At 50.1% G+C, this 11,748-nt stretch overlaps 1 protein-coding gene across 2 annotated transcripts; it reads right to left on the reverse strand.

Moving 5' to 3' along the window:
• Positions 1 to 88: 88 nt before the first annotated feature.
• Positions 89 to 11,733, reverse strand: LRCH4 (leucine rich repeats and calponin homology domain containing 4). 2 transcript variants are annotated; one of them, XM_027843964.1, is made up of 18 exons: positions 11,031 to 11,733; positions 6,634 to 6,778; positions 6,302 to 6,428; positions 5,992 to 6,097; positions 5,299 to 5,435; positions 5,039 to 5,154; positions 4,754 to 4,853; positions 4,430 to 4,520; positions 4,234 to 4,310; positions 4,036 to 4,097; positions 3,741 to 3,857; positions 3,426 to 3,485; positions 3,262 to 3,338; positions 3,026 to 3,109; positions 2,698 to 2,783; positions 2,363 to 2,500; positions 2,193 to 2,270; positions 89 to 653 (listed from the first exon to the last, which is right to left on the reverse strand). In XM_027843964.1, exons 1-18 carry the CDS (start codon positions 11,248 to 11,250, stop codon positions 531 to 533), a joined length of 1,944 nt encoding a protein of 647 aa, XP_027699765.1. In that variant the 5' UTR covers positions 11,251 to 11,733; the 3' UTR covers positions 89 to 530. The 2 variants fall into 2 exon arrangements, with proteins under 2 accessions (XP_027699765.1, XP_027699756.1); XM_027843955.1 differs by lacking the exon at positions 89 to 653 and adding an exon at positions 1,258 to 1,918.
• Between the last annotated feature and the right edge of the window lie 15 nt (positions 11,734 to 11,748).

The raw sequence follows: 11,748 nt of genomic DNA on the forward strand, positions 1-11,748 counted from the left end.
GATACACCAGAAACCTCCGAATATCCCTAAGCGCCCCAAGTCGTTTAAAAAAAAAAGGTCTCAGGCATTCATTCACAGACAGCCTAACTGAAAATCAACCCAGGAGGCTCCTGGCTATTCTTTATTGGGGAACCTGACACAGCTTGAGGCGTCAAGGGGGATTTAGTCCAGATACTTTCTTGTTGCATCCCAGACCTCTTCCCTTAGAATCCAGTTTAGCCATTTCCATTAGCCAGCTGGCTATGGGGAGTTCTGTGGTGGGAGCCACAAGATTTTGGTAGGAATTACTGCTCCCTACACAAGGGACAGCCCGGAAACAGTACCTGAGTGGCATGGGGCCAGGGCTGAGGTCTTCCCACCCACCTAAGCGTCCAGGGGCAGGAAACGGGACAAAAGGAACATCCCTCTGCCCCATCCCACATCCAACCGATTTGTGGGCAGCAGTAATCTAAAGATATCCGTATTTGCTGGTGCAAGGAAAAGGGTTACTGGGTTCTTGGATGTCTTGTCCCATTCCCCCTTCCCCTCTCCTAAGGATGCCCATGGGACCCTGCCTGCTCCAGCAAGGCATGCACAGCAGTGACGATGTTGGGGAGGCCCTTTTCAGGGGTCCCCTCCTCTTCTAAGATGTGGTGGGGCTGGCACAGGGACTCCTGGGGGGGAGGGGGAAATGAGGAAGGATTCTAGGTTAGTCTTCATGAACTAACTTCTCTAGCCCACCCATTCCAAGAGAGGCAAATAAGAGACCAAAGCCTGGCCTGGGGGCCCACTCTTCACTCAGCCTTGACAGCCCACTTCCTCCCAAGTCACTAAATAAAGGACACAGGTTGAATGGAGGGGAGACAGAACAGTGAAAACTAGACCTCAGACCCTGGCTAATTCCACTCTCCCTTTCTGTTCTTAGCCAACACTGTCACCTGTATCCAGCCCTGCATACAGACACTGCACATAGACTGCAAAGATGGGAGAGAAGCCTTGTGGGGATGAGACAGGTCAGTGCTTAACACAAAGTGCTCATCAACTGTTAATTACAGTATTGGGATAGAACTCTATGCTAATGGTTCTGGAGGGAAGATCTGAAGCAGATTTGGAGGAAGGCACTTCAAAGTGTAACTGTTAGATGGCCATGGAGTGGGGCAATGCTTTTGGCTCAGGAGACTTCCTATTTATTGACTAGAAAAGGGAAGCAAATGGAAGATGGCAGCAGAGTGAAACTGAGCAGATACAAAATACACACAACAAACACAGAGACAGTGGTCATGGTCTATACAGTTTATAAACAAAAAGGGAGATGGGCAAGAGCCCTACCATCCCCTAAAAATATAGTGATCTCTCTACAAAATAAAGATAATTTAACCAGGGGTTGGGGGGGGTAGAAGAGGGACCAGTATATGAGTGCAGGGGGCCAAAGCCTCTCTGAAGAATCAAGGACCAGAGGTGGAGGACCCACAATTAGGATCTATGGGAATGAGGACCGGGGCCCAGTGAGGACCCAGAGGGGGATGGGGCAGTGTAGGGCTTCTGAAGTCTTTGTATACATATATGGAAAGGGGAAGCAGTACAGTTTTGTGAGGGCAGAAGGCATCATTGGTCAGACAGAATAGGAAGGGGGTAGCTGAGCTAAGTCCCCACAGTGAAATTTGGGGGGGAGGCGGGTAGTAGGGAAAGGAATTGTCATAAATAGGCACATAAGGTTTGGGGATGTTCAGACTCCAGGGTCCTAGGAGCCTAGGAGCCCAGCATAGGTGACATAGAGCAGGAACATGAGGACCACGTAGAATAAGACGAAGCCACCCAGGCTGGGAGAGAGCCCAAGGGGCAGGGGGCCCTCCCCCCCACCACACTTCACAGCCTCCATCGTGGTACGTAGCCCCTGTGTGGTACCCTGGAGGAGGTCGGAGGGCAGGCACAGGTCAGCCTGAGGTAGGTCAGAAGGGCAGGGAAGCAGAACAGACAGACATCAGCAGCAGCAAAACCTTCCCCTCCCAAATCTCCCTCACATGCTGACGATTATTGGCAGTAACCCACAGGCTAAGCTTTCTCCCATACAGACATGCTTTCTTCTGGTGAGGCCTAGGACCCCTTCCATTTCCTTCATGCAACACACCCAGCTCTCCTCCCTCATGCACCTCTCTCCCACCTCCACAGCATGCACCTCACCCTGTAGGCTCCCACAGCATCCTGTTCCATACCTGAGGGACTCCCATCTTTCGACAGGCCTCTAAGAAATTCTCCACATTCTTTCGAGCCTTGAGAGCACTAAGTTTTGGCTGAGATGGGGATGAGGAAGTTGGAGGTGAAACAACAGATGAATAGAGACCCTTCCTCTTTCTTTCACCCTACCCACCCCCTATATACTAACCACAGCAGGTGAGGGAACATGGATGAAGGGCACAGAGCGTGGACGAAGGTGGTTGGCTAACTGACACAGGACAACACCATTAGCCAGAGCATCACCTAAATCCTCAGGAAGGGGTTGTTGTAGACGAGATTCAAGGACCTGAGGAAACATAAGGGTTAGATCACTGGCTCTCTACCTTTCTATCCCCCTTATGAGACAAGGAACAGGTTTCTTGGGTTCCATGAAGTGGGTGTTACGGGAGACCCAATACCTGCAAACAAGATTGGAACAGAATTCTTGGGTCCCTGAAGAGAATCCAAACCTACTTGGGGTTCTGAGGCAGAGGCAAGACCTACCTGTCGGAGTTGAGCCATTAACTCCTCCCTGTCCATTGCCTGGGGGGACCGTCGTGGTCTCAGAATAGGCTCTGATGAAAATGGGCCTGGGGAGGAAATTAAAGATAAAAGGTTGTTTTTCCTTCTTCATACCACACTCTCCTCCTCCCTCACATTTTCTCTGAACACTCCAACTGAAATCTTTTTTATCAGCTTCTGTGAAAAATGAAACTGGGGTCTAAGGAAATATGATACACATGTCTAGGATGATATCCCAGATTGCAGAAATTTGTAAGGGAAGTGACTAACATAGGGACATAGGAAGATGCTCAACAGGCCTACAACTCACCTGAGCTGCTCTGAGAAGACGAACGGAATAGGAAACTGTTTGGTCTTTGGATGGAGCCAGGTGGCTGGGGAGAAGGGCCTGTAGCTAGGGATATAAGGATAACAGGAGGGAAAAGATGAAACCTGAGAATGTTAAAGTAGTACTCCATCCCACCACTGTCCATAGTAGTTCTCCTGAAGATCCCATCACCCTCTAAGAGATGCCTCTTCCCCTCACCCTTAGGTGCCCTATCTCACCTGGACAGGCTGTATGGTGAGGGTCAGGGTTGGGCTCAGGGGCTCCAGGCTGGGGGCCACTTCGCTTGGAAGGATTGCTAAGGGGAGAGAGTTAATTGGGAGATGATATGTTGGGAAGGGATGAAGGGAGAGCAGAGAATAGAGATGAGGAAGAAAAGACTTACTTGTAGGAGGCTATGCTGGTAGCACTTCCCCCACTACCTTTGTTTGCCAGTTTCAGGAAACTAGAAAGAAACCGAACAGACAGAAAATGGAAAATACACATTGGAAGAATATTCACATAGAGTGAGGAATGGGATAAGGTGGGAAAGATCAAGAACAGATCAAAGCCCTCCTGGCCTATGGCAGGTGGAGGAGATACAGAGGGCAGCTTCTTCTAACTCCACTTACCACCCCCCCCCATCCAAATGTGGCCAATCACCAAATCCTATCTCATCCCAATGTCCCCCACTCTGCACCAGTCTTACCCTTGTCCATACCTCTCCTTTTTGGGGGCTCCCCACATGCCTCCCTGCTGCTGGTGCCTCCTTTCTCGATCTTGCCACAGCTGTAGAGTGTCTGGTCGACGACGTTCTTCCGCAGCTGGTTCCTCCGACCTGAAAGGTCACAGGGAAGTCAAGAAAGGGGTACCCATCTATGGGGTCCAAAGGGAGAGAGGACTGAGGAGAAAAGTCAAAGGAGAAAAGAAAGGTCATCCATGGGGCAGAATGAAGAGTGACTGGACTAGAGTGATATAGGGGCAATGGGCTGATAATGGGACTGGGGCAGTGATACCTGGCACTAGGAGGCCTTTCTATTTCCATCTCTGGGGTCTTTTGCCCTGCCAGCTGCTGCTCCTGGGAAAAGACGGTGCACATTAGTTGTGTTGACAGATTTGCCATGCCCATTCCCCACTGTTATGTAACATTTTCCTCAAAGGCCCACCCAGCCCTCCCATCTCCCCTGGCATTACTAAAGCTGGGGCCCCCTCACCTCAATAGGACCTCTCTCCTCCTCCTCCCCAGGTACATTGCTGTCTATGAAGTCAATTTGTTCAGGGTCCCCATCACCTGAGAAGGCCAAGGGAGAGGGTCAAAGGAACATCTAACTCTCCAGCCCCACCTTCCCCATTCCAGAATCACTAATGGCCCATCTTCTCTCCATTCTCTGCCATTCCTGCTCCACTCACCTGTTCGATCTTCCCTCTGCTCCCTAGGCCCCCGAGATTCTTGGGTCAATTCTGAGATACGGAAAGATAGTTCCGAAAATTCATCTGTCAGCTATAAAGAGGGAGAATGAGGGCCTCTGAGACCAACCCCCAACATCACAATTGGACAGTGTATGATGAGAGGTCCAATAAAAAACAAAGGCCCTTAACTCCCAGTGCCTGTGTCCTATCTATCTCTTTTTCTGGTATAGGAAGATAGTAGAGACAGTGGATCTCTTTGTCTGGGAAGAAAATACTTCTTCCCTAGGGGTTGGAAAAGCAATGTCCCATTGGGGAGGCCCTTACCTCATTTCCAGACCACCTCTTACTTCCACTGTCAACACTGTGGAAACCAGAGTCCAGCCCACCATCATACCGACGTCCAGGGAATAAATCTTCCACCGGGCTAGAGTTGGAGGAAGCCATGGTCGAATGTCAATTGGATTGTTCTAACACTCCCCCACCACCACCACCACATCCTCAAATTCTCCATTTATCTGAGAAAGAGTCCAATCCAAAACTACACTGAATACAAAGCTAGAACACCGGGCTCTCATTAACCACATAGCTCCTCTATAACCTGTGACCCACCAGGGGCTGAAGCTTGATGAGTGAGAGGGCGGCAGGTCCCCAAATCCAGAGACTCCCCTCTCTCCAGCCTCTGATGAAAGGTACTTGAAAATATGAAGCTTTCCCTTCAGGCAGATCTGGGGTCAGGAGAAACAGAGGGAGAATGCAAAAAGAGCAATGAGGGGCAGTCTTCAGGGTTTGCCTCTTCCCACCTCTGGAAAATGGCTCCACAGATAGGCTGTATCCTGCCCACCTGCCCTTCTAGGTCCAGGGTACCTCACCTGTGCAGGAGGGCTCTGAAGAGGGTTGCTATCCAGTAGAATGACCTGGAGGTGCCTGAGGCGGCGGAAAGAGCTTGGAATTCGAGAAACATGGTTACAGGAGAAGTCCAAACGGACAAGAGGAAGGTTTCCCAGCTCTGGAGAGCAAATAATGATTTGGGGTTGGATCTTGGAATGGAAGGTCCGCTCCATCCTGACTACCCAACCCTATTTCCCACTGCTCCCCCCCACCCCACACACCTTCCATTCCTGCCAGGCTGGTCTCCTGTCTACTGGAGCACTCCATGCTCATTCCTGCCTCTGTGTCTTCCATCATGTTCCCTTCACTTGGAAGGCTCTCCTCTATCCAAATCCTACCAACCTTCAAGGCTCAGCTCAAGTTTCACCTCTTCCATGAAGCTTTCCCTGGCTCTTCCAGCCCACACTGGTCTCTCCTTTCTCTGAACTCCTAGTATACTTATAATTAGAACCACACAATTTAGCATTTAGTTTACACACTGTCTTGTACTTTTCTCTGTCTCATGTCTGTTAATCTGGCTTCTTCAACTAGGTCTGCAAGAGTAGGGACAACACTTGCTTGTTTGTTAAATGACTAACTGGTTGATTTGGGAGGGGGATGGGTGGTGGGTGGAGGAGGCTTCCTGAAGATCACTGAGGATTCTACTAACCCATCCAGGCCCTGACTTCCCTCACCATCAGGCAAAGTGCTGAGCTGGTTCCTCCGAACATTAAGGTCCCTCAAGGAGTGGAGGTTACCCAACTGGAGGGGAAGGGACTGGAGCTCATTGCTGCTTACATCCTGAAATTAGGGAGGAAGTTGGGGATTGAGACCAGGGTCAGGCCATGAATCCCTGGGTCAGCCCCTTTAACCCCATCCATTTGATTTTTTGGTATCATCACCTATTCCCCCGCCTTCAACCCAGCTCCCAGCAATCGTTTCTCCTCAACCTTCCCTCCAAAGAACCCAAGGACCTCCCCCTTTCCCTGGCTGCCCCATTCTCACAAGCTGTCTTAGGCTTCCCAAGGCCCCAATGTCAGGAGGCAGGGCTCCCAGCTTGTTGTTGCTGACAATGAGCACACGAAGGGGCAGCTGGCATATATAAGGAGGCAGCGACAATAGTTGATTCCGGCTGTAGTAGGGGGAAAAAAAGTAGGCTCACAGTTCAGACCTAGATGGCCCAGGGAATGCCTCCCTGATTAGAAGGTTCTATAAGGTTTAATAGTTCAGGATTCAATCCCAGGGTTTGACACCCATACATGAGGTTCAGAGTGGGGCAAGATATTCCCACTCCCCTTTGATTCTAAAGCTGAGACCTCCCCAAATAACCACTGTACCTTAGGTTGAGGTAAGTAAGGGCCGTGAGGTTCCCCAGCGCTGGGTTCAGACACCGAAGACAGTTGTGATAGAGGCTCAGCCCCTCTAGGGACACCAGCTGGCATGCTGCCTCTGGCACCTCAGGGAACCGGTTCCTGGACAGGTCTAGAGGGGATCAGGTAGAACAGGGGATAGCTATGGGAAAGCCCAGTCCTCTATATAACAGAGTTCCTGACTTACCCGGAGGTGGCATAGGCATTCCCATCTCAAAGGGGTGACTTCTTAAGTTTAACATGACTTAGGTCCCATGAAGGAAAAGGCAAGAGGATAAAAGAGATCAATGGGAAACACAGAAAATATTGAGATTATGGGCAGGAGGAGCAAGGAAAGAGCCTGAGACAGGGAAACAGGGGTTCCCCATCTCCCTATATGACATTCCTCTTTCCCCATCCTCACCTCATCCGGGAACCCAAGATTTCCTGTGTCCTGGCTCCAACTGATCAGGTAGAAAGACACTTCCTTCTCCAAGCAGTGATGAGATAGAGGCGAGGATCTCAATAGTTTAAAAAAAACTCTCTCAACCAATTCCCTCCAGACTGGCCCCAGATGGCTGCTTGCCCAGGGAAGCTATCATGGCTGCTCCTCAACAATCCCCATTCCCCAATCAGGCCCTCCCCCTCCAGCCAGATTGCATAACCAGTTTCACTTCCTCTCCACCTGACCCTGCTGTGTAAAGCTCAGCCTTCACTGAAACAATCTCTTCTCCCCCAACTCCCAACTGGGGTAGGGGTGGGGAGGTAGGAGTAAAGTGAAGCCCCAGAAGTACTTGAGTCTACCTAACTCAAGTAGCTAGCTAATCCACCTAGGCCAGACTGTCCCCCTCTCTGCCCCCTCCGCCCCTCCACTCTAGGAAATCCTAGTAACCCAGAACTCCTTTTGTTTCTACTGGTCAACCTGTAGGGGTAGGTACTCCAGGATCTGGAGTGGAAGGCTTAGACAACTCTCTGGATTATACCCCACCACCGTTCTCCAGTGCTGAAGGATAACTTTCTTGAGGAAGGGGGCCACCGAGGAAAACTTTACCCGAAGAAACTGGTCTCATGACAAAGTGAAATGGAAAACAATCTATCCACCAGCCCCCTGAATTTTTTGCAGGGCAAGCAGAAGGGAAAAGCCTCTGAAGGTTCTGCTTTACATTCCCCCAGTCTATAGATAAGCTATATTTCACCTGAGAAAACATTTCTGGAACAATCTAGGATTCCCATCCTCATTCACCTCCACATGGGGGTGGGGGGTAGGAACAGGCTGGCATGGGGTTGTGGAAAAAGTCCTCAAAGTAGGAAGGGGAAAGGAGCCCAGGGTTGGGGAAGGGGAGGGGGGGAGGGGGAAGAGGAGGGCAAGTCAGAGACAGGATGTGGTCAACAGCAGGGCTGCCAGCACTTCTCTTTTGCTATATATTCTCTGAACCCCGCCTCAGGTTCATCCCTGTGTTAGGCCCCAGGGAATAGAGTCCACTGGAATGAAGAGATAAAGGGTATTTCTCCTGTATGGAGAGGGAGGTATTGAGATAGATGGGCTTGGGGAAGAAGATCATTTCTTCGGGTTCAGAAAGAGCTGAGAGAAGGAAGAAAAATGACATTCTAGCTTTCAAGTCAGAAGTCTAGAATAAAGAAAAGTAAAGGAGAGGGAACTGTTTTATCAGGGTGTGGGGAGGAGGAAACACTAAAGAGGAATCTCTAGAGAAAGTTTATTTTTCTTCTCTGTGAAGATGGAGATTGTAATAGGCAGAAAAAATAAAGTTGAAGGGGGACAGGGCAGAGGTACATGGGCTTCCCAGTGGGGGTTAGGGTAGCCTCAATTTCCTCTTTAACCCTGGAGGAAAATCACAGAACTTGGCTGTAAAGCAGAAATTGGGGGAGTTGAAGGGAACAGAGTTAAAAGAAAGTAGTAAATGAGGCAGGATAGCATACTGAGTTTGGAGTCACAAAATCCCTTAACTTCTCTGGGCTTCTACAAAATTAGGAAGTTAGACTCGATAACTTAAAAGGTCCCTTCCCGCTCTAAATCTATGATCCTATGATATGATGCTATCCACCTTTAAGGAGCCCTCTGCTCCAGACACTTCCCTTTCCCACACTGGCCTACCAAGAGTATGAAGGAACCCTGAACAGAACAGAAGCAGTCTAGTCCATAAAGCAGTCTCTAGTCCATACAGATCTACCAGAAGGAATGGAAGTGATGGTGTGTTTGAGGATAAGAAGGAAGGGTACAAGGAGAGCTGAGATTTTCCCACCCTCTCTATCTGCCACATAACTGTAGACAGACACTCCAATGTCCCAGATAAAAGACTAGAAGGAAAGTGAGAACTGTTTGAATAGGGGAAAAGGGTAATGACTGGTAAAAAGAAAAAGAAGAGTAGTGGGGGTAGATTCTAAGTGGCTCTTCCTTCTCTCCCCTTCCCCTCCCACCTCCAGCGCCTCCTGCCAAAAAAAACCACCAACATCCATGGGTGACAGTTGGTCTTTTGCAAGGCAAAAAATACAGAGACAGCTGGTGGCTCGGCTGGATAGAGCACTGGGCCTCCAGTCAGGAAAACCTGAGTTCAAATCCTGCCTCAGACACTTTCTAACTGTGTGACTCTGAGCAAATCACTTAACCTCTAATTGTCTGACAAAAGCATCCACTGGAGAAGGAAATAACAAAAGACTCTAGTATCTTTGCCAAGAAAATCCCATGGACGGTTATGGTCCAATAGAATCATGAAGAGTTGAAAATAAACAACAAAGCCTATTATATAGGCTGAGGAGATACACAGAGAACGAGATATGTCTTTGAGATAGGAGTTGGTGGGGGTGAGGTAGGGGAAGGAGATGGAAAGACAGACAAGCCCTAAGCTAACTTAAGCAGAGGGGCCTACTAGCCACTCAATACCTAAAAGAACTGAAGAAAAAAAGAGACATACTGGTTCTTTCTAATTGAGAAATAAGAAGGGAGTAGGCACAAGCACTTACTTCAGGGAGGAAAAGGCTCCTTGAGTTTGGTGGTAGGAAGACTTCTGAGTATAGGATCCCCCAGATTAAAACCAAAATAGGAGAGAGATGACTTGGCTCTTCACACCATAGGCTGGGCCAGGGTCGGGACTCCAGGAATGCAGTTTTCTAACAGCTGCCAGCTCTAGGTCCCAGCATGCCTTAAGAAGCAGCTGAGTCTGAGCTCCCCAGACAATTTCCCCAACTAACATCAGCTCAGCAGACACCATCATTATAAGGCACCATTGTCTATTCCTCAAGCATTAAGTGTGAGGGAGAAGGTAATTCATACAAATTATTGTAGTGGAAAGTATACTGAACTAGGAGTTAAGAAACCTGGGTTCTAATTCCAGTTAGTAATTAGTAATTTACTATAGGAAGGTAGTAAACCTGTGTGACCATGGGCAAGTTACTTTCCTTCTCTGTTTCTTTACTTGTAAAATAACTAGGATGGATAACAAGATCTGTTTCTAAAGTTCCTCCCGGTTCTGAAATACTGGAATCTTAACTAAGAAGAACAGGTGTCAGGAAATAAATAAGAAATATGAGTCTTCTCTCCTTTCACTTCTGCAGAATCTGATTTCTCCATCTAACTGCAGTCTAAACGATCTTCCTACCTTCTAGGGAAGGAAGCAGAAACTGAGGTGTGAACTCTATGGTCCCTATGAGGTCACAGGCTCGTCTCAGTGACCTCATGGATGGAGGGCAAGAGAAGCCTCAAATAAGAAACCAGGGATACGATAGGCTAGGTAAGCCTAGGTAAGGAGGCTTCAATTCACAAGGTTCTTCCCCTAGGCCCACCCGATTGCTTGGGTTGGTGGGAAGGAGGAGGTGTGCTGAGATCACAGTAAGAAAACGAGAACCACCTGGTGCCAGAGTGGGTAGCCCTTGGAGAAGCCAGTGGGCTCAGGTGAGACTTGAGATGAAGAAGGAAGGGAGGAGAAAAGTAGTCCAAAATCATCAGGGTCAGAACTTCGAAATGACGAGGGCTGGTCAGTTTCCTCATCTGTACAATGAGGAGGTTGGGATAGATGGTAGTTACGATTTCTTCCGGCTCTAGGTGAGGGTGCCAGCTTCGGTGCAACGCAGTGGACGCCAAGTTATGCAAATGAAGAGGCGCGGTCAGAAAAGTTCCAACTAGAACTTAGCCAGTTGGGGCATAGCTTTGCAAACGATCAGCGAATGCAAAGGCCAACCGGCCAGGTACGGAAGGAAGGTGGTAGTTTATGCAGAGGGAGCTCAGATTCGGCCCCGGCCAGGCCGGAGGGGCGTGGCTATGCAAAAGAGAAGGCGCGGTCGGAAGCTCTCAAGGGAAAAACATACGCAGGGGGCGTGGTTATGCAAATAAAGACCCTCGAGTCCCAGGCCCGGCGCGAGGGCGTACTTACCAGCTTGGGTGATGTCCGACAGGTCGTAGCCACTGGCCGTGCCCCTGGGGAATTGCTTCAGACGCCGGTTCGACAGGTTCAGCGTCCCAGTGGCCACGGCCTCCTCGAGAGCCCGCTCGGCGCTACGGCTACCCGGCAACCCCGTAGATCCCGGAACCCGGGCTGCTGCCGCGGTCTCCTCGCCCCCGACGGCGGGTGGGGCTACCATTGCAGCCGCCATGCGCCCCCGGCGATTCCCACAGCTGTCTGACTGACGGGAGCAGCTTTACCCTCCCCCCCTCTCCGTCCTCGGAGCCGCCGTAGTCTCTCCGGGAGGAGAGAGAGGGGTCAGAAACCTCGCGGAGCAATCGCCGTCGCGGGACGGGTGCGGCAAGCCAATCAGAACTGGCTTCGAGAAGATGACTCTGCCCTTCGAGTGAGGGGCGATAGAAGGGGAGGAGGAATAGAACGGAGCGTTCGCCAACGGCCGCGGCTCGAGGCTGTCACACCCCTTGATGCTGTATCCAATCATAACGCCCGAAGCTGAACACCGAGCTAATCAGGTCCAGGGAGAAGGCGAGGACTCCAGCGCTTGGGTAAAAGGCAACGTCCAACGACGCGAACACAGTAGGCCGTGCCCTCTCCTCCTACCAACCAATCACAAGCTAGTAACGGGCGAGTGGCTGCCAAACAGACCAATAAGAAGACCCTCAGGAAGGCGACTAGAGGCGTGAGTTGG

Source organism: Vombatus ursinus, unplaced genomic scaffold, assembly GCF_900497805.2.
Source record: "Vombatus ursinus unplaced genomic scaffold, bare-nosed wombat genome assembly UNPS02005197.1, whole genome shotgun sequence".
NCBI classification, from domain to species: Eukaryota; Metazoa; Chordata; class Mammalia; order Diprotodontia; family Vombatidae; genus Vombatus; species Vombatus ursinus.

Excerpts from the sequence above, each read along its gene's own strand:
- LRCH4 (XM_027843955.1), bottom strand. The coding sequence starts at position 11,250 with ATGGCGGCTGCAATGGTAGCCCCACCCGCCGTCGGGGGCGAGGAGACC. Across the intron at positions 3,858-4,035 it reads GAAAGGCCTCCTAGTGCCAG|GTCGGAGGAACCAGCTGCGG; the intron begins GTATCACTGCCC and ends GTGACCTTTCAG. Across the intron at positions 1,919-2,192 it reads GAAAGATGGGAGTCCCTCAG|GCTGACCTGTGCCTGCCCTC; the intron begins GTATGGAACAGG and ends GACCTACCTCAG.